The 22,766-nt window shown below is 38.0% G+C and overlaps 1 protein-coding gene across 1 annotated transcript in view; it reads right to left on the minus strand.

Annotated features, from left to right (window-relative positions):
- Positions 1-22,766, minus strand: part of ZNF609 (zinc finger protein 609) — a 187,836-nt gene that overhangs the window by 153,788 nt on the left and 11,282 nt on the right. The window contains exon 2 of the mRNA XM_081289275.1: positions 9,421-10,294. Within this exon, the coding sequence (XP_081145401.1) occupies positions 9,421-10,167 (747 nt within the window). The 5' untranslated portion in view covers positions 10,168-10,294. The remainder of the gene's footprint in view (positions 1-9,420; positions 10,295-22,766) is intronic.

Genomic DNA, 22,766 nt, shown 5'->3' on the forward strand with positions numbered 1-22,766 from the left:
TCCCAGCCTTCCTAACCTTCTTTGTCTCATTTAACCCTCACAATATCCATAAAAGGTCAGTGTTATTACTTCCACATTACAGATAAAAAATGTGAAGCTTAGGGTAAATAATTTAAATATCTCTTCTACCTTCAAAGTCCCAAACCCTTAGATATTCCTTCCAATTTCTGTGAGTTTGTCATAAAGAATAAAAATATATCTGACCATTAAAGAAAAAGAACCCCTCCTACTGTCCAGAGTTACTTTTCATTCCTTAAAATTCCTGGTAATTTTTATTATCACTTTTAAGACAGCAAGGTGCTCTACAATACTGGATATGAAATTTCAGTGTCACAAACAACAAGAGAGCTAATGTTATAATGTAAATTGCTGGGTCTCAAGTCTAAAGTTTCTATTTTGGGGGCCTGGGATGAGGTCTTAAATTTGAATTTTTTTAAAAATGTAGCATATGGTTTATTTATTTTCTTTTAGATTAGATTTTTTTTTTTTTTTTTTTTTGGTGCTGGGCATTGAACCCAGGCAAGCATTCTGCCAACCCTACATTTGAAATTTCAACAAATACTCAAGACACTGTTGATATTCTTACATAACCTATTGCTTTATTAGATAGGAAAAGGAAGTACATCCCTCTCACCTTAGCTATCACCTCATGTGAAAACACTTCTCTACAGTATTCTCAACAACAGCAAAAACCCACTTAAGGTTTAAAAATACCTCCAAGACCTAAATGCTTTCTTTTTCTTTCTTTTTTCTAACTTTGCAAAGGCTATAATAGCACCAGTGACCATTAAGGCAGTATAAATTCAGGCAAAGAAAAAATAAGGACAAAATATGTATAAAATATGCCCAAGCCTTTTATCATTCATGCTTTACTTCTTCAACCTGAGGAAGTCTTTTCTTTGGACTTCTAGGGCAAGAGAAAAGCCAAAAGAAAAAGGAAGTAGATTGTTTTATAATACCAATCCCCCAAATGAAGACAGGTTCTCAAAATAAATAGAATTTTGCTCTATAAATAGAAAATCTCAAAATGCTCTAAAAATTCCTGTTTCTCTTTTGTCACACGTCCTCTTATCTCAAAAGAACTGTTCCTCTTACTCAAGAGTGACCAAAGTCTATTCTTTTTTAGATAGCTTAAGTATTAATTATGCCAATGTCATCTAGGATGAATGACTTCAGGGAAAAGAATTTGTTAAAGATGTCTCCTCAGCCATCCAAGAAGGCTTCTTGTGTAGGTGCTCTCAACCATGACTAAATTGTACTGAGAGAAATATATTTTAAAATATTAATATGGTCTGGCACCTTCCTGATGCTAATGCTCCCAGGCCCATCCTGATGGCACAACTGGGAAATTAACTGAAGAGAAAAGCAATCTTCCCTCTGCTCTCTACTTTCAGATGTCCCTCCTCCCTAGCTAGCTTTGCTATGCAGACTCCTTCTATAGATACACAGAGATAAAACATGCTCTCACACACAAATAACTCTCTGCAGGAACTCAAAATCAAAGTCTAACCCCATGGTTTTTAAGTGAGCAAGTCCAATTTCCTTCTTTGTAGCTCTTGACACATGCTGGCTAGGAGCCGTCTGGAGTTTTGCTGCCTTGTTCCTGCACCAGAAGGCTCTGCACTGTAGGTCAGGGGATGATAAGGAAATGAACAGTGTAATTTCCAAGGCCTCTGAACACGGCCCTGTCAGCAGCTCTGGAGGCAGGTTACTCAAGCATAGCTTGAAGAGTGCAAACCACAAGAGGAGGGCTCAGATAGCCAGCAAGTGGCAGGATCTCAGCTGCGTATGTTACTGTCACCTCTAGCCTGAAAGCCCAAGTCCTGCTGCCTGTCTGAATAAGCTCAGCTGGCAAAAGCTCTTATACCCAAATGGAAAATATACAAGTGCACACGGGGGAGCAAAATTAAGATCTAAGACTTAAGATTTTCCATGTACTCTTGTGTAAAAACAAAAACATTTAGTGCTCTTTCAGTTTCCATAAGATTGCATATGCTGGCAAACCCACAGTAACAGCCCATCTAACCCACTCCAGGGATGGAGCCAAAAAGTAAACTTAATTCATATGACATCTGAAATTCAACAAGACCACTTCAATATCCTCTGAAGCCTATTTTTGGTCTTTTCCCCCTTTCCAACTATAAATACCAGGAACTTTAGAACATCACCAACATGCAAATTTCCCAACCCAGTTTTGGAACCTGTAAGCACAGTACAGAAAATCTTATCCAACATGTTTTATTTTTTTATTCTGGGCTTCCTGTATAGTGGAATGTTGTTATATTTTAGTCCATTATTGCTTAGGATAGATGAAGCCATATTTTAATTCAACCTGTGTATTCTAATACTTATTGAATGTTTCCTGTTCTGAATTAATTAATTTAATCTTGCAACAACCTTATGTTCATAATTTTCTTCATTTTGCAGATGAAAAGAATGAGTCAGAGCAATTAAGTAATTTGGTCAAGATCACTGAGGTAATAAGTGGCAGAGCTAGAATACAAACTTAGGTAGTCTGGCTAGAGAGTAGTACACTCTTAAGTACTAAGTCATATATGAGTTGATGTGAAATTTAAATTTTGAAGAATGGCATTTAAAATTAGAGGTGGCTCCCAGAACCTATCTTATAAGAAAATTCGCAAAGACACTCAAACTATAATGTAGAAAGCAATTATTTGGGGCTGGTGATGTAGCTCAGTGGTAGAGTACTTGCCTAGCATACGTGAAGCTCTAGATTCAATCCCCAGTACTGGGAGGGGAAAAATAGAGACTTATGGAAGTGCAGATTTCTGGGTTCTTATCCCCAAAGTACATTTATCAGATCTGGAGTAGAGCCCAGAAATCTGCATTTTTTAAATTCAAGGAATGTGATTGATATACATGGTTTTATGGAATACCCTTTTAGATACTCCATTGTAGTTGGTGTACTGTAAGCTTTCAAAAAACAGGGACCATCTCTGTTTTATTCACCAGTGTGTATAACCCATCACCCAGTACAATACCTAAAACCTAAATGCACTTATTTGCTGGTTGGATGGGAGGTGGGGCATGTCTATAATCCAATCAATTCAGGAGGCTGAGGCAGGAGGATCAAAAGTTCAAGGTCAGCCTCAGCAATTTAGTGAGGCCTGAAGTAATTTAGCAAGATTCTGTCTCAAAAAAAAAAAAAAAATAACAAGTGCCTCTGGATTAAATCCCCACTACCCAATAAAGTAAAATAAATAAAATGTAGTTTACTGTATTGAATGAAAGTGACAAAGTATCCATAATGTATTTATAAAAACAATAAGGATTGGAATGTAGCTCACTGGAACCAGCTTGCTTCACATGTGCAAAGCTCTAGGTTTGATCCCCAGCAATGAAAAAGGTAAAAGACTCACTTAATAATAATCACAATCATTTGAGGATCTGCCTATCACTGATGTGTTCAAGTAAGAAGCACCAGAACAGGATAATTTTTTTCCTTATCTGCAATTGCCAAATAAAGAAAAAACTAGCATTACATAATTGGTATTGATATAGTTATATAGGAGGAATAAGTTCTAATGTTTTAAAGCATAGCAGGATGACTATAATTCACAATTTATTATATATTTTATAAAGAACCAGAAGAGTTGAGTAAGGTTTCTAATAAAAAGAAAAGACACTTTTAAAAAAATATTTTTTAATTGTCAATAGACCTTTTATTTGTTTGTATGTTTGTTTATTTGTTTATTTATGGTGCTGAGGATGGAACCCAGGGCCTCACATATGCCAGGCAACTGCTCTACCACTGAACCACAACCCTAGCCCAACACATGTTTAAGGAGATGGACCTAACCTGATCATTGCACACTGTACGTATGTATTCAATTATCACACTGTATTCCATAAAGAGGTATAATTATTATGTCAGTTTAGAACTAGCAATGCCTCAAATAATTACAAAAAATATTCCAGAAGACACAAAATCCCTCCGTCCCCCATTAATGAGTTAAGCTCAAAGCTTTTTTTTTTTTTTAATTTTTTTTTGGGGGTGTGGGGTGGTTGGGGAAGTAGAGTTTGCTGGAACTGAACCCAGGGGCGCTTAACCACTTATCACATCCCCAGCCCTTTTTTTTAAATATTTTTTTTTAAGAGAGAGTGAGAGAGGAGAGAGAGAGAGAGAGAGAGAGAGAGAGAGAGAGAGAGAGAGAGAGAGAGAATTTTTAATATTTATTTTTTAGTTCTCGGCGGACACAACATCTTTGTTGGTATGTGGTGCTGAGGATCGAACCCGGGCCGCACGCATGCCAGGCGAGCACGCTACCACTTGAGCCACATCCCCAGCCCCCCCAGCCCTTTTTATATTTTATTTTGAGACAGAGTCTAAGTCGTGTAGGGCCTCCCTAAGCCTCCCAAGCTGTTGGGATTACAGACGGGTGGCACAAAGCCTGGCTTCAAAGACATTTTAAAAGCAACTTTTCCTCTTTATATCCAACAGGATATAGATTCTCTCCTAGCTGTAAATGGTTATTCATTGCAAATATCATCACCTCACCTAAGTACCTTTAATTTAAACGATCCTTTGTTTACTGAGTGTCTATAATGTTGAAGTTTCTATGAAAACAAAGTGAAAATGGTCTTGGAATACTTGGGCATTTACATCCAATGTTTCTAAAGGTAGTCTTTAAAGACTGTTAAGAAATCCAGAATAGCAACATGTCCTAAGAATTTGGTGTCCAAAAATCTGGCTCCCGTGCTTGGTTTTGCCAGTAATTATCTGTGAGATCCAGGTAATGATCACCCTGGTCTTAATTTACTCTTCTATAAAGTGAAGAAATTGGGCAAGATAATCTTTCTCTGGGGCTCTCCTTAAATTACAATACCTAGAAGGAAAACAGAACTGCTGAAAAGATAAATTAAGCTTGTAGTTCAAGATTGCAACTCTGTACCATAAAAATATCAACTTCTTTATTTTTTCCATGAAGGTAAACACTTGAGGGCACTGGACTTCAGGAAGCAAGGCTGACTGCTATGCTTGTCAACAGTTGTACAAAGTGGAGGAAGGTGTTAAGTGAGAAAGCCTTGGATCAGAAGGAATAAGAGATCTGACCTTGACTGGGCAATGAGGGATTGCAATGAGAGAGAAATGAACTGGAAGGCATAAACTAGGGCAGGAATACAAAACCAAGGGCAAGGAAAGATGCTCTTACAACATGGATATGATAGCACACATGATCAGAATACAAAAGAGTAAAAGTCATACTATGTCATTTTCTTTATATTCTAAATGAATGGGTAAAGTGGCAAATATATGCATCATTCTGAAATAAGCAGAATCTGACATACAAACACGGGGAAAGCAGAGTGAAGTATTCCTACCCTGAAAGATCAAAAGCAGCTGCTAAGAAAAGGTCAGGGGGGCTGGGGATGTGGCTCAAGTGGTAGCGCGCTCGCCTGGCATGCGTACGGCCCGGGTTCGATTCTCAGCACCACATTAACTAAAAAATAAAGATTAAAAAATTCTCTCTCTCTCTCTCTCACTCTCTTTAAAAGAAAAAAGAAAAAAAAAAAAAGAAAAGAAAAGGTCAGGGATCGCCTGGTTGCAAAAACCTCTTCATGCACTAGAGCCTTTGAGTAAAACTCATATCATTTGGAGGGGAAAAAAAGGAAAGAGGTCTCACCTTAAACTCTTGGACATAAGCTCTGACAGCACAGACAGATCACTGCTGTCTGTGGTTTGTAAATTCCTTTTTCCTTGTTTGTCAGAGTGGCCACATGTGCACTAAGCTCAGACAGGCACCCTCCCTCCTGCCTACCTTCTTTTCCATCCCTAAACTTGTAACAACCTATCAATCAAACCAAACACAAGGAAGCAGGCAGGAGCCAGAAGGTTCTATCTTTTTATTCCTCAACATTCCCTCTCCCAGTCTCTTCAGTTGGCAAGAAGTATGAGGCAGGTGTGTTCAACAACAATTCAGGGCAACAGTAGTTGCTGAGCCATCTCTGGTTATATCTCCTAGAACCCTGGGAAACAACACAATGAGCCACCGGACAGAAAGGTGTAATGGAGTAAAAGTGGATGCCATTAAGGGGAATCTGCGTCCCAGACTGATAGAAAATTTCCTTGGCCACACCCTGAGATATCTACTTTGATGAGAGAGAAAGTCCTGAGGTAGTAATTTGAATATTCAAATCTGCCTCATTAGATAGTAGTCAATGTCTTGACAATTCTACCCTGCACCACAGAATCTACTGTTTTCTTTCCTATTTCCAAGGGGCAGCGGGTGATATGTGAAAGGAACTCCAGTCAACAAGCTCTGAATTTTATGAGTTTCTCTTTTTCATGACAGTTCCCAGCTTAAGGGTATGCAATTTCAGATTACATCAAAACATCTGTTTTGCTGTTTTGGTTCTGCTGGTTGTTCCTACAAAGAAAGAACATTCCAAACCAGTTAGGCCATAGACAAGCCCGCCTTTCTTTCTTTTTATTTTCTTTTTTTGGTACTTGGAATTGAACCCAGGGGTGCTGTACCACTGAGTTACATCCCAAGCCCTTTTTATTTTTTGAAACAAGGTCTTCCTAAATTGCCCAAGCTGGCCTAGTATTACAGATGTGCACCATGCTGGCAACAAACCTAACCTAACCTCCACTTCTTTTTAAGGATCCTGAGGATTGAAGGCTGGGATGTTTTAACCTCACTGAGCTATACCAAGCCTTTATTTATTTATTTATTTATTTATTTATTTTGGTGCTGGGGATCAAATCCAGAGTCTTGTGCATGTAAAGCAAGCACTCTACCAACTGAGCTATATCCCCAGCCCGCCATTTTTTATTTTGAGACAGGATCTCTAAATTGCTGAGGCTAGCCTTGAACTCCTGATCCTCTGGCCTCAGCCTCCTGAGTAGCTGGGGTTACAGAAGTGCGTTGCCATATCTTGCTAGGCCTTCATTTTAGAGAAAAATTCTTAAAAGAGGTTTACACAGACTTTGCTTTAAAACATAATACTAATCATCAAATGCTGGCTGAGTACCTATTATGCCCCAAATCCTGGGTTTTGAACCCCGGGACTCCTGCTTTCTAGGTAAGCACTCTCCCACTAAGAGCTACACCCCCAACTCTTCTTTTCCTGCTCTGGTCCCAGAAATGCTCTCTTCCTGAATCATGTGTTTCTATCTCTTAGCAACTTCCAAACATTTATTTAAATAATTATCTTATTGGCCAAAGGCAATATGGTAAAGCACCCTCAAAACCAGTATGTCTAAAACTGGTTAAGGAACAGGAAAGAATGGTGAAAACAGGCTCTTGCTTATGGTAACATAAAACTGCACAGTAAATTTTCTCCTTCTAAAAGTACTTCCCAGCAATTTTACATTTCTTCCCCAAAACGGATGCTGTCTGTCTCCTTTTTGTCTTTCATTCCACTGCCCCATTCTTACAGTCTGAGAGGCAAAGCTTAATAGCAAAGCTATATTATTAAAGGTCAAAATTTCCTGGCACCAAGGTGTATTCTTTTTATTATTTTTAAGAGTTGATCTCCCCCCCCCAACGTTTTTCTTGGTGCATTATAGTTGTACATAATGGTGGGAGTTGTTGTTACATATTCGTACATGCCAGACCAAGATATATTCTTAGCTGAATGGATTGCATCTTTCAGCAATTTTAATCTGAAGGTCAGTTATCCACCAGTCCATACACCAATGAGAGAAAATGGGTTCCATTTGCTTTTCTATTGGAGACAACCATGGACATTTAGATTTAAATCCAGTATAATGCTAAACAATAAGCAATATTCATCCTTTCACTCATAGATTACAACTGGGCTTAGAAGATTACAACATAAGTAAATTAAAAAAAAATGAAAGCCACCCTCAAAAGTACTTTTGGGTACAGGAAGAACAAAAATTATGAATATGGATACATGGTAAAAGTTTCTTGAAGCCAGATGTAGGGAACAGTCTAATAGGCCTGGAACAGAAGCAAGAACTCCTGGTACTCCAAGGCCTCTTTAAAACAGTATTATCCATCTGTACCCCTGAGAAAATGGCAAATCACAGCCAATGCAAGATGAGCAATGCCTATAGCCAGCTGGAACTTGACTCTAGGTGGACTATGGCATCTGCCACCTAAAGCAGGCAGGCTCTCTGGCAGCTGTCACTTGTAAAAAGGAATGAGCCATTGTTTAGTGGAAGAAATTCATAGCTCTCTTAACCAGAAAAACCCAGATGTTGCTAAAAGCTACAGATGTGCCAGAGTCAAAGACCAACGTACCTAGAGCAAAGAAAGCACAAGCTACCACTAAAATCTAGGCACCAAGAGGGCACCACCACCCACACATGCACATCTAGCCTTTATTTATTAACACTTACATATGGAAATAGATATTCCCTGCTGTAGCTGATTAATTACAGAGAAATCAATTTATACTGCATCTGCTAGGATCAGCTAAAAGCACAGGGTGAGCAGAACACAGAGCAGAAAATCAAGAGCCAATGAATGCTTCATCACCAGTCCAGCTGCTTCATAGGAAACTGTAAGCTGCTCAAATTTAAGGCAGCCTGAATTGGCCCCAGATGCACACCTATTCTTTTCTAGCACTGAGAGACATTCACTCAGACATTTACTGAGATATCAACTAAGATCATCTTCTCAGAGGAGCGACGCAATCTTAACCCATCCTGGGGCTGCAGGCACCTATCCTTTTAAGTCAAGCAAAAGACAAGGTATCATTATACTATTAGGCAGCTACAAAACCACCTGATTGGGATACTGATTCCCAATAACTGCAGAAGGTACCTGGCAAAGAGATACCCTTTCAGTGGCCAAAAATTCTTCCTAGACCAAACTTTCATAGCTACAACAGTAACTCATAAAGCCTGATTAAGTATTTCATAGTACAGTCAGGACCTCCTGCCCCCTTGTTTACCGGACCAGCAACTGTGTCCTTAATGCTCTTTGGTAGCCACCAATAGAACACTTGGTGGATAAGCCATGAAATTTAATCAATCTTTTAGTTCTTCCAGAAATACAACACCATCAATTATTCCATTAAGAACAGCCCTATACATGTAAACAAAAGCTAATTAAGTTTATCAATTATTATGAATCTAATAATGAAATATCATTCAAGCTGGAAACCACATAAAAGTTTGGTGCCAGCCTCTAGCAACAAGTGTCCAAGATGGAACAATAACAAGGTATAAGAAAATTCATTCTACCAAGTAGACTTCTAAGAAGATATCCTATTCCAAAATGTTTCTCTTGCTGTAAATGAGCCTATAGGGAATCCGCTAATTTGGAACAAAACCACATTATCATTACCAGCTGCTCTGACCTTGTAATTGGTCATTACCCACAAACTAATAAACCTCCAACAGAGTGTATACAGCATTTGGCAGTTAGTCCAGGGCAGTTTTGACTGGCAGTGAGTGGGCAGCCAGATCCGGCCACCTCTTACCTTTTCAGACTTGACTTTCTTTAGCGGGCGACACTCATTCTCCCCTTCCTCTGGCTCCGGTTTAGTTCCCAAAGGATTGAGTGCTGCCCCAGGCTCAAGAGCTATACTCCCAAGTGGCTCCACAGCTCCTGTATCCACCCCTGTACTTCCGTCATACTGACCACCCCGTCCTCCCAAGGGAACCGGCTGGAGGACCCCAGGATCCTTTTCTGAACAAGTCCCCACTCCTTCGCTTCTCTCCTTCTTGCTCTTAGACGAGCTGTTCTCCTTCTCCTTTTTGGAGCCGGCTACACTGCGGGATGCCTTACCGGCCTTCTCTGAGCCCTTGGGAGCAATAGCAGCAACCAGGCCTCCTGCATTGGCACCATCTCCTGAGCGCCCCTGCACCTCTTTCTTGCTAGCTGCCCCCTCACTTGGAGTGAACAAGGAAGTCCCTGGAGTGGGTTTGCTAGTGTCTTTTCCACTCTTATTCCTTTTGGATTTTGATTTGCCTTCCTTCCCTTGAGGACCTGGCACTGGGGTCACAAACTTGATGTTGTCTGGTAGTGTGGCCACAGCATTGGGAGCTGGTATCCCCACCTCCTTTGAGCCTGACATTTCCAGTTTCTGCTGGTCCTTTTCCAGATCGGCGTCCAGGTCAATGATGAGATTCCCTACTCCAATGTCCCATTCATCCCCACTGTCGTATGTCTCAACCGGGTTTGCATCCACTCCTTTCCCTCCGGAGGCTCCACTGCTCAAGGACATCTTAGAGTCAACGTCCCACCTCAAGATTCAAGGCTCTTCCTTGCCCCCAGCTTTCCTATTTTCAGCTTCAGCTATGTTCTCAGACCTGCCACATTGGTCAGTACATGCCCAGTGGACAACATCATTGCTGGAAAAAGAAAATTTAAAAAGCTGTTAAAAGAAACAATACAGGCAAGGAAACAGCCTGAAATAGACTCCCACATAAAACAGACCCTTCCTGTGTGACTATCATATCACAATGGACCAAACAATTAGGTTCAACTGTATTTCTAACCAAGTCACACTGGACCTAGAGAAAAGTTAATTCCCATTCCCATCTCCTCATGGGGATAATACAATATCTTCAATTACCCAGAGATTCTATAGTAAGTCTTAACTATTAGTTAGTTTCCCCTTCCTGAGACTTATTTCTACAATCACAACTAGCTGGCAATTCTCCTTCAATCAGTACAGGCCCTATCATAACACAGATTCAAGCTCCAGCACAACTTTATTCAAATCCCCTTTCTCCTCCTCCTTGATTTATCAGAGACTCAGAAAACGATTTAACTGAAGCTTTAACATTCTACTTGTAGGCCAGTACTTACTAAAAACCATTCTACCATTGGAAGAAAAGGCCTTATTATGGTTAAGGAAAAGAAAAGCAAGCAGAGTAAGAGAAAATGCAATTTCAGGATAGGGGCAAAGACTGCAACCATAGGAAATAATTTTGAGAAGATTCAATTAGTCACTTAAATCCAGAGAAATTAAATTATATCAGCCTTATCAAACTAGAGATTTCAAATCATGTCTAAAAAGTAGGGTTCAATGTGGCCTTTCCCACTTCCCAAGATAAACAAACAAACAAACAAACAAACAAAACAGAAATGTGTTCTTACCCTGTCAAAGTTGGCCACTACTAAAAACCTAACACCAAGATGTAGAATAACTTTTACTTTCTTATATAAGATTGATGGCACTGTATTGATAAACAGAGGGTTTTATGAGACTGGCTTGGAGCTGGGGTTGTGACTCAGTGGTGGAGCGCTTGCCTAGCATGTATGAGGCACTGGGTTCAATTCTCAGCACCACATACATATAAATAAATGAACAAAATAAAGGCCTATTAACGTCTAAAAAATATTTTTTTAAAAAAAAAGAGAGACAGATTGGCTTAAAAGGGGGTGAGAGATTATTAAAAGGATAATTTATCTCTAATGTCCTGACTCATGAGATCTGGAGAGTATATCATTTAGAAAACTCAGCAGTTAACAGATAGCATTCAAATATTACTTAATGATAAAGCCAAGGAATTCTGTTCTTGCTTATTCCTTTGTGCATTATCTTTCCATATCCATTTAGAAAATAATTTTTCTAAGATAACTGAATAGAAAGAGCAAATCAGTACTGTCACAGTGTATCCTATAAAATGGCTATCTAACAGGCAAATGCTATAGATAGGATAAAGAAAAGACAAACTGTGTCTTTTCACCTACTCCCTCAAAGCAATGTCAAAGAACCAGAGTGCACGAGCAAAAAAAAGATGAATCCCAGGAAAGCTAAGTTGTACCAGATGAATGCCTGCTAAATGGGATTTGAGAGACAGAGTGGTATGTACATTATCTGTTTTTAGTTATAGACCCAAATGAAAATATATGGATTACTCAACTAGAAAACTTATGTTAACAGCACCAATTACTATTTATTAGCAAATGTGAAGACTGTCTGGATCTTCCTTCAGAAAAGATGAACAAAAAGGGGAGTGGGACAGGCACTGGATAAGATGTAGAAATTATGAAAAAAAAAAGTCATGCACACGGTAAAGGAAACATGATCCCTAAAAAGAGAGAGAGATGATACTTTCAAAAATGATCAAGAACTCTAAAGAAATTTTTAGTAAATAGTTTAGTTTGAAATTCTCAATACTACACAAGAATTGGCATCTGTGGAAGAATAATGTAGTAGCTAATTTGTTCATTCATTTCAAGTTTTTTAAAAAATTCATAATGCCTACGAAATGCTAGGCATTAAAAACGAGGTGCTGGGAAAACAGCAGTGAATAAAATAGTGAAGAAGACAATGGAATATGGTATTGAAAACATTAGTGGCTGTGGGCATTTCTAGAAAAGGGAATGCTAAACTGAATCTTCACTAAAAAGATTATTAGTGCAAACTTCTTTCCAAAATAATAATTCATCACCTCTATAATTTTTCTAACTGTGGCTGGGTTTAGCATATAATCCACATTAATCTAAGATCTATCCACTGTCCTCCAGAACTGCACTATCATCAGTGTGAATTTAACCACTAAAATGTTGTTTTATCTTTGGAAAAACAGTAAAACTTCCAATAGATTCAAGACTTTGGAAAATAGGATGGCAAAGAAGAGAGACTCTGGAGTAGTATATAAAGGAAAAGTATAAACATTCAAAAATGTTAGTATTCACTGAATTTTTGACAATTCTTATACTATTATATTAGTTGACCTGTTTCTATGGGACAGAACAAATTATGCCACTAAGGGAGAGAAAATATTAAGAAGGTAACAAACTAGCTGGGCAAGATGGTGCACTTGTGTAATCCTAGTGACTTGGGAGAATGAGGCAGGAGGATCTTGAGTTTGAGGATTCAACAACTTAATGAGATCCTATCTCAAAATAAAAAGTACTGGGGATATAGCTGAGTGGTAAAGCATCCCTGGGTTCAATCCCCAGTATCAAAAATAAAACAAACAACAACAACAATAACAACAACAAAAAAACATGCTGAAATGAAAAGTTACAATTTACTTGAAAGGACAAAAAGATATGACATTAAAAAAAAGTTATGGGAGCTAGAGGTAGAGCTCATTGGTAGTACACTTGAATAGCCACAAGTTTACTCCCCAGTATCATTAAAAAAAAAAAAAATGCAAGTAAACAAAAATGCAGACTCAATTAAAATTCATACAGAAATCAGAAAAGTACAAAGAGATCTGTTGAAATATAAGAAAACAAAGAAAATTGTTCCAGAATTCAAGGGAAATGGACAGTGAAAAGAAAAAGAAAGAAGGAAAGAAAGAAAGAAACTGAGAGAGAACATTTCCTACCACTAAAGTAAAATAAGAGATTAGAACAATACATGAATAACACCTTGAGCAGAAGAAATCTTGCAGACTGGAAAAGTTCACTATATTTTTGGCAAAATCAATTAAAAAAGACAAATGTGCACACATTCTGGAAAAATTTTAAATTACAAAGGACAAAAATTGGACTGCTCTCAGAATACTCAACAATATTAAATGTTAAAAGACAATGAAAAGTTACAGAATTTTGAGGAGAAAATGTTAAGAAACTTACAATAAGACAAGTTATTTGTCTTGTGGAAAAACAACATATTTTCAATTATGTAAGAACAAATATATAGTTGGGTATGGTGGCTCATGCCTGTAATTCCAGCAACTTGGAAGGCTGAGGCACTCAGCAAGACCCTGTTTCTAGTAAAATATTTTTTAAAAGGGCTGGGGTTGTAGCTCAGTGGCAGAGTGCTTGCCTGGCACATGTGAGGCATTAGATTCAATCCTCGGTACCATATAGAAATACATAAAAATAAATAAAAATAAAGATGTAGAAGATTAAAAAAAAAAAGGTTGGGGATGCGGCTCAGTGGTTGAGTGCCCATGGGTTCAATTCCCAGCCAACAAAACAAAACAAAACAAAACAACAAAGGGAGAATCCATCATTTCTAAAGCATATTATAAGGATATAAAACTGAAAAATGTAAGACAACTCAAAAAATATAAGATGACAAATATTCTTACAAAGTTCTGATGTCTGAACTTAAAGGACAACTTAAGAGTCATTTACCTTTCATAGACATCAACAGTATTAAAAATTTTAAAGAAAGTGTTTTAAAATTCTTTTACAAATTATATTACAGGCTGTATTGATACTTATTTGAGTTCTATAAAGGGAAATAACAATTCTTTCTTTTTCCATGAACTCAGTGTTATGGGCTTTCCTTTTAGACTACTCCTCCCTCAGATATGTCTCGTAACACTTAACACTGACAAGAATGACTGCATTTTGCTTCAAAAATCTCTCAGGATCAGGCTGTGGGGAGCAGGTATAACTCAGTAGTAGCTCTTGCCAACAAGCATGCCCAAGGCTCTGGGTTTGATCACCAGAACAGGAAAAAAAAAAAAAAAAAAAACCAAAATAAAGTAAAACTTGTCTCAGGGCTAAGGTACCAATCTCAAGACTCACATTTTTACATCCAGAATATCTTTCTATAACCTACTAGGTCATTGACCCCACCAACCAGCTAAGCCTTCAAATCAATTGTGTGAAGGGGTTGCTGTCCTAGGGAACTGTCAATAAACCATGGGACACAACAAAGTTGCTAAAAGAGCTCTATTATAATATCTTCCCTGAATTCCATATGCTGTCCTGAAATCACTTCATATTTAGCCTACCTCAGGTGGAGGTAGTACAAGATGTAAACCATCCTAAATGACTCTGAGCTTAGCCAGCTGGAAGAACAGGAATCTTCCTCTCCACCTGCCACACTTCATGGGAGCTCACTAATCAACTGAATTTCCACCTAGGCTCTAACGAGAAACAATCAACTTCCCTTTGGGCCTCCCCTTAATTTATTACATTAATTACTGTAACAAAGGAACTGTGTCATCTCAAGTACCATAGCTCTCAGCCTATAGCTCCAATGGAGATTAGATAAAGAACAAACAGTGCCAATTTGAGAAGACATCCAATTCAAGAGAGCTCATCTGATCTCATGTCACATAAGGACAGAAGAATAAAATTGTAGCATCTCTGGCTCCAAGTCTTTATATACTACAGCTCATATGGTCCTCACAGGCTGCTAGTCTCAGACAAAGATTATGAGGTTTGACCTGTTTCATTTCACATAAACAGCTGACACTTTCATCAGGACGAAGCTACTCAACAGGATTCAGGTTTAGATCCTTGATGTTTGTCAATACTGTTCTGTGTCAGCATATAAAACTCACAATAGGTTGAACAGCATACTGAATCTATAAATAATTCAGCCTCAACTCCAGAGGGATTCACTTAGTGAAACTGATCCACTCAAGAAACTTTTTCTAAGACCTGTGTATATGGAAGTGAAGAAACAGAAGGCAAAGATTGTCTAAAGTAAAAATTTTTTAAAAGCTCTGCCATCTCTCTTCCTTTTATAATCAGAGGCTACACAGGCCTTTATAATCTGGTTCTTATTCCCAAAGGTAAAAATTTTCTGTAGTAAAGAGAAGGCAATGAAAAATTCTCAAGAAAAAAGTGAACAGTGGGTCTATGTGTGGCAGTGCACACCTCCTAATTCCAGCTACTTAAGAGGCTGAGGCAATAGGATTGCAAGTTTTAGGCCAGTTGGGAAACTTAGTGAAACCCTGCCTCAAAAAAAAAAAAAAAAAAGGCTGAGAGGGCTGGGATGTAGTTCCATTGGTAGCACTCGCCAAGTACACATAAGGCCCTGAGTTCAACCCTTGGTTCTGCCCCCTCTCCACCTGCTATAAAAAGGTTAAGGGAGGTTAGAAAACAGAGCAGTCCTCACAATTAAAATGCCAACTGCTCCAGAGTATTGTTTTAACCTTCATTCTCATTATTGCACAGTTGATTCCAAAACAGGGCTAGTCCACAAGTCAGGTATTCTAAATATACCCAATTCCTGGTAGCCTCCATGTACAGATGACCTGTGACTTATAATAGCGTTATGTGCCAATAAACCCATAAACTGAAAATATCCTAAGTCCAATATACATTTATTTGATCTGTTTGTACATGCGCACGCATGCATTGCTAGGGATTGAATCAAGGGACATTCTAGCACTGAGCTACACCCCCTAGCCGTGCCCCCGCCCCGGGCTTTTTTTTTTTTAAAACAAAGTCTCCCTAATTGTCCAGGTTGGTTCAAATCTAGAATCCTCCTGCCTTAGCCTCTCAAGAAGTTGGGATTACTATCATGTGCTACCACACTCAGCTCCAAAATGTATTTAATATGCCTAATCTACCAACTGAGCTTTCTAGTTTTGAAACTTTCTACACTGTAGAACATTGGTTGTTTATCCTTGTGATTGCATAGCTGACTGGGAGCTGCAGTGGTCCAGCACCATACCACATATCCTACTGAGAATATTATGCTACACAGACGTAGAGCCTGCATAAACACCAAAATTCAAAATTTGAAGTATAATTTCTACTGAATGCATATCACTTTTGCATGATCGTGAAGTTGAAAAATTATAAGTTGAACCATCAGAAATTAGGGATCATCTGTACATACTTAAATGTATAATAAATGAAAAGGTTCTACCAAACTTAAACCATCCACCTGTCACATTAAACATCTATAATTCAAAGGTGACAAAAATGGTTATGAAAAGTGACATCATGTTCCAGGTGTAATGGAGCCTATAATTGAAGCAACTAGGGAGGCTGAAGCAGAAGGATCACAAGTTTGAGGACAGTTGTGGCAATGTAGAGAACCTGTCTAAAAAAAGAAAAGGGTTGGAAATGTAGTTCAGCCATAGAACACCCCTGGGTTCAATCTTTAGTACCCCCACCACACACACACAAAGAGGTAATGCCTGAAAGGGGAAAGCTGACTGAGATGAAATGAGGGAGTCTTAAAGAGTGTTACAAATGTTCTGTATCTGAAACTGGATCGTGTATATGGCTATATACATATATAAAACTGGACTTGTACACAACACTTACATACTTACTGTACGTTAATATATGCACAGTATACCTTTTTTTTTTTTTTAAGTAAAGGAGTAAATACCTGTGAACACCTGCTGACCTAGATCACTCCTGGTCCTAAAATAGTATTTTATTAATTTTATCTATTTATTTTGCAGTGCTGGAGATTGATCCCAGGCCTTGTATGTTATGCAAGCACTATATGTACCACTGAACTATATCCTCCTTAAAGTAGCATTTTATGAAAAGGGAATCATGACATCATGATTAGGATATTAGGATGACAGGAAGGACAGGAGAAAGAAAGGGAGAGAGAAAGAAAACTAACAAACAATAGATTTCCATATTTGACTATCCATATTTGACCATTATGAGAATTATGGATCTGTTGCAGTCTGGAAAACTAGTGATACGGATGTCACAGACAAAAAAATGACATAAATAATATTAAGTCCTGCGGGAAGTGGTGCATGCTTATAAACTCAGCTACTCAGAAGGCTGATGCAGGAAGATAGCAACTTTGAGGCCAACCTAGATAACTCTGAGGACCTTGTCTCAAAATTAAAAATAAAAAGGGGTGGGGGTGGAGCTCAGGAGTAGAGTGTATCTGGATTCAATCCCCAGTACCATAAAAAAGAAATTGCATAAAATCATGTGTACGAACATAAGCACATGTAAATGAATCTTAGTAAAATGGAAATCTAAAGATGATAAGTGAATTTTAATCAATGTCAGTATTATGATACTGGAGGAAACTAGATAAAGGATACAAGGGATCCCTCTGCATTATTTTTACAACTGCATGAAGTGCTCAAAACAAAAGTTTAATTAAAAAATACAAAATGACATTATTTAAAAATTTTTTTCCACCTGTAGGGGTTAATACATCTTGTTTACTTACTATTCATAAGAGTAGCCCAATAAGTAAGATAAAATTTATTTCTAACTCTTTCGAGTTCTAAAACAGAACGCTAAGAACAGGTGATCAGGGCTGGGGATGTGGCTCAAGCGGTAGCGCGCTCGCCTGGCATGCGTGCAAGCCCGGGTTCGATCCTCAGCACCACATACCAACAAAGATGTTGTGTCCGCCGAGAACTAAGAGAATTTTTAATATTTAGTTCTCGGCGGACACAACATCTTTGTTGGTATGTTGTGCTGAGGATCGAACCCGGGTCGCACGCATGCCAGGTGAGCGCGCTACCGCTTGAGCCACATCCCTAGCCCAACTCTCTCTTTAAAAAAAAAAAAAAAAAAAGACCAGGTGATCAAGTCTATAGATTTGGTTCATCACTTGACAGGGTTTGACAATATTCTCTGTTTTTTAGAAGCTATGGGGCTGGAAGGGTTTACCTTAGTGGTAGAGGGAATGCTAATCATACATGAGTCCCTGGGTTCAATCTCTAGCACTTAAGGGGGAAAACAAAACAAAACAAAACAAAAAAACCACATGTTGGACTTCAGGGTATATAGCTTGATGGTAGAGCACTTGCCCAGCATTCAAGATGCTCTCGGTTCCATCCCTAGCACCATCATGCGAAAAAAAAAAGTTGAAAGTTGTGTTTTTTTTTTAAAACATGTCTACATTAAAGCCTTCGTATCCTTTGGTTATCTGCTCTGAAATGTATTTCTTAGCGTCACCAAAATGCATAGTAACACAAATATTAGACAAACCTTGGTTTTACATAGAGGGGACTTCTTTCTTTTTTTCTATCTATCCATCCATCCATCCATCCAAGGACTGAGCCCAGGAGTACCTTACCACTGAGCTATATCCTCAGCCCCAGTCTACTGACTGATTGATACTGGGTCTTGCTAAGATGTTGAGGCTATCCTCAAATTTTCAATCCTTCTGCCTCAGCCTCTAAGTGATATAGGTCAGGTATATGTCACTGCACCTGATAGAGGGGACTTTATTTAGTTATGTTTCCCTTCCTAATAGCACCCAGCATTTCTCTGGCAGCACACTGAGTTAATTTTTTAATAAATGGCATATCAAGATTCCTAATTTCCTTTGGGGCCTGCAATTGTTAGATAGAAGTTACCCATTCTTAGAAAGTGGTTTGAACTTTCTGCCTATTTTTAAATGCATTCTTGTCCACACTATGTTCATCTACTTTTCATCTTTCTCATATAGTCAAGATATTCCATAAGTGCACTCTGAACAATTTGGATACCTAACTACCTGAAAGAGCTTAATGTGATGGGAAAACCTAAATATTTCACTTAGGTAAAACATTTATTTAAATGTCAAATAAGCCAGGTGTGGTGGTATCACCACAACTTCAAATAACCACTGTTTTGGTGTGGTCCTTTTGATTTTTTGCTTTCTTATAAAATAAATTTCAAATATGGTAGTTCTTAAGTCTTTTAATTTCTAGTAGGTATTTACTTTTAAAAATCTTTCTAGTTTTCCTACATCCTAAAGTACATATTCGATCACAGCTCAAGTTCCTTAAAACTGAATCCCTATGATAGATTTTGTTCTTCCTCTCACTGAAGAATGCTGAGCTTAACTGACATGATTACTATTAGAATGCTTGACTACATCATTCTTGCTGTTTGTCAAGGTAAAATGCAGGTTCTTTGCTTTATAGCTTCTAAAATTGTCAATAGGAGGAGGGAGTAATTTATGTTAATCAAAACCTCAAAACCACAACTTCACATTTGCTCTCGATGATTTAACCAATCTATGTACAAACAAACAAGCCCCTCATTAGTTGCTTAATTTTCCAACTTTTCCAGTCTCTGTTAACATCTCCAGCTCAGTCACCCTATTTTGATAAGAACTATGACATGTTTATTTAAGCAAGAATTTCAGGGGCTGGGGATGTGGCTCAAGCAGTAGCGCGCTCGCCTGGCATGCGTGCGGCCCGGGTTCGATCCTCAGCACCACATACAAACAAAGATGTTGTGTCCGCCGAGAAATAAAAAATAAATATTAAAATTCTCTCTCTAAAAAAAAAAAAAAAAAAAAGAATTTCAACCCTTCAAGCTTCCATACCCCTTACTTTGATATAGGAAAAAAGTTTTTTAATTCTTTAACTTCCCCCCCACCCCTTTTAAAAGACAGAGTCTGGCTATGCTGCCCAAGCTGGAATGCAGTGTCTATTCACAGGATACGGCCCAAACTCTTGGGCTAAGTGATCTTCTTGTCTAACTCTCCTGAATGGCTAGGACTAATGGTACATGCCACCATGCCCTGCAAAGATTTTTAAATATCAACACTGTTGGTTATTCCATATAAAAATAAGATTCCTTGCTGCCTCTATCATTCCTCTAAGCAATACAATATCTCAATGGTAAGTATCCCTCCAACAAGTATCTGTGATGTGCATTAAATCATTATAACATTATTTTTCCTATACAGAAATTAGAAAACACATTATAACATTATATAAGGGTGAGAAAATGACACTAATAATGTTTATATTTGCAACTCTCTGAAATAAATCTAATGCTTAAGATCATACAATCAGCTATAACAGATTTGTTGTAGGAATGTCACTTTACCATTATGTTGCTAACCCAAATGTGACCTTGTTAAAACTAAATTTCTTTCTTATGGAAAGGCTCCATAAGAGAGAATATTGCCAGACATGGCCCTGTACTTCTTGGTCTGTCAGATGATGTTATGGAACTCATCTGAAATCAACATCGCCTGGATCTGTAACACTGCTAGGACTGAAAGGGCCTACTAATACAAACCACAGAAACATTACTACAATGAAAACAGTAGCAAACTAAGCTATGCTAATGCTCTTTTACTAATAAGAGCAATACAACTTAGATCAGTAAAATGATCTACATTTTGATTCTTTCAAACATTACAGGAGGGGAAAAAAAAAACTCAAAATAACCACTAAAGAAAAAAAAAAAAAGCATATACTTGCTGGCTTTAAAGTTCTCAATAACAGGGCTGGAGCTGTAGCCCAGTGGCACAGTGCTTGCCTAGCATATGTGAGGCACTGGATTCAATCCTTAGTACTTCACAAAAATAAACAAATAAAATAAAGGCATTCTATCCATTTACAACTACAAAAACAAATAAATACTTTTAAAAATGAAAAAAAAATTAGGGGTTGGGGATATAACTCAGTTGGTAGAGCACTTGCCTCACATGTACAAGGCCCTGGGTTCAATGCCAGCACCACAGAAATAAATGAATAAATACATAAATACCAAAAAATTAAGTTCACAATACTGCAATGGTGTTGTACCATTTAAGCATATATAATGAGAATATATTACGTCAAGTTTCATATACAAAAATACATAATGTAAAACTTGCCTAGAAGTCTATTCAATTTTAGATCCCAAATGTTGCCTAAAAGTAAAAGATTTTCCTTAACATGGATCTGAGTTCATGAATGCAAAGTCCTATGTTCCATCCCCAGCACTACAAAAAAAGAAAACATTTTTTTTTTCACTCTAGAATAAAAAAGATCACACTTTTACAAAATGGCTAAAGCAAAATGCTTAATGACTTCTTGCTCATTGCAACTGCACAATCTGGTGGTATAAATAATTTAACATAGTAAACAGATCCCAGTATGACCTGCACCTCAGCTACCTCAAATGATATACAATAAAAAAAGCTGAATTTGATGTCTACAAGGACAGAAATAAGACACTCCATCTCTTAATTATGTAGGAATTTTAGCTTCTAAGCAGTTACAAAAACAGCAGTCTAACCTAAGAGACCTCTGTTTTCTATCACTTTCACATATGGAAAAGAGTGAAGAGATAACAGGAAAAATAATGAAGAAGTAGGACAAGGAAAGGACAAGTAAAAATATTATAACAAAATTTATAATACACAAGTCAAACAGAAGAATCTGGACATTATATGACATCTTCATTCTCAAGCTGCTGAATTAGGTATTGAGATTTCTAAAACATAGCTTATGTGTTGAGAGGAAGTCAAAAAGTACCACAAACCTGAAAATAACACTAAAGTTGGGAGCACAGTGCATACTCTTTGAAAGCTTAAAGAGCTACCCCAAAATAGCTGAGGCCTTACTAGAAAGAGGAAAAAAGTCACGATTTAGGGCTTTTTCCTTTGTGGAAGGAGAGAACTCAAAGGTTTAACTCACCTATTACCAGAGGCACCCAGGGCCCAGTAAGCAGAAAAATATATTTCGCCCCTCAGGGAACTGGTTATAAGGCCTCCAGTTCCACCCCTGGTGTCTTCCAGACATAACCTACTGCAATTTTCACCCTGATTAACTTCCAGGAATGCCAGCCAGAGAAGCAGCCAGAAGAAAAGAACATATCAAGTAGTTATTTCCCCTCAGTGTCAGCTGGACTCTAGAATAACTGCAGACACTGCCTCTTTCTGCTCCTCACAAAAGTATATCCACCAACCTCAGGCAAGTACCTCACAGAATAGTAATGCAGTAACATGAAATGTCTTATTGAAAGCTGCAATTCTCCCACTTGACCCTCCTCCATACTCCCAATCCCCCAACTCTGCTCTGTTTTCCCCTACATCATTTATTATATATTTATTTATTATACTTATTATACTTATTATATCTATATCCTTCTACTAAAAAGTAAAATCCATAGACTGCACTTTTTTTTTCCTTTTGTCTATTTTATTCACTGGCAGATCTTCAGCAGCTACAACAGTTTCACATATAGTAGGTATTCAATATCCATGTATAGAATAAAAAAAGTAAGAAAAGCTTAAAAAAAATTTCAGAGGTCAACAATACCCCAAGGGCCCAATAATGACTCCATTCCTCTAACAGAACCAGAATGGTTACTGTGACTAACCCACCTTTCTTCCACCTGCCACATACCACCCCCACCCACTTACGCAAGTCTTGCATCTCTTAGGATATACAGAACCATGTACTATTTTAAGCAATAAAAGTGACAAAGTTTGTCCTTGAATCTGAA

This window comes from Spermophilus citellus, assembly GCF_964194105.1.
Source record: "Spermophilus citellus genome assembly, chromosome: 4".
Lineage (NCBI taxonomy): Eukaryota > Metazoa > Chordata > Mammalia > Rodentia > Sciuridae > Spermophilus > Spermophilus citellus.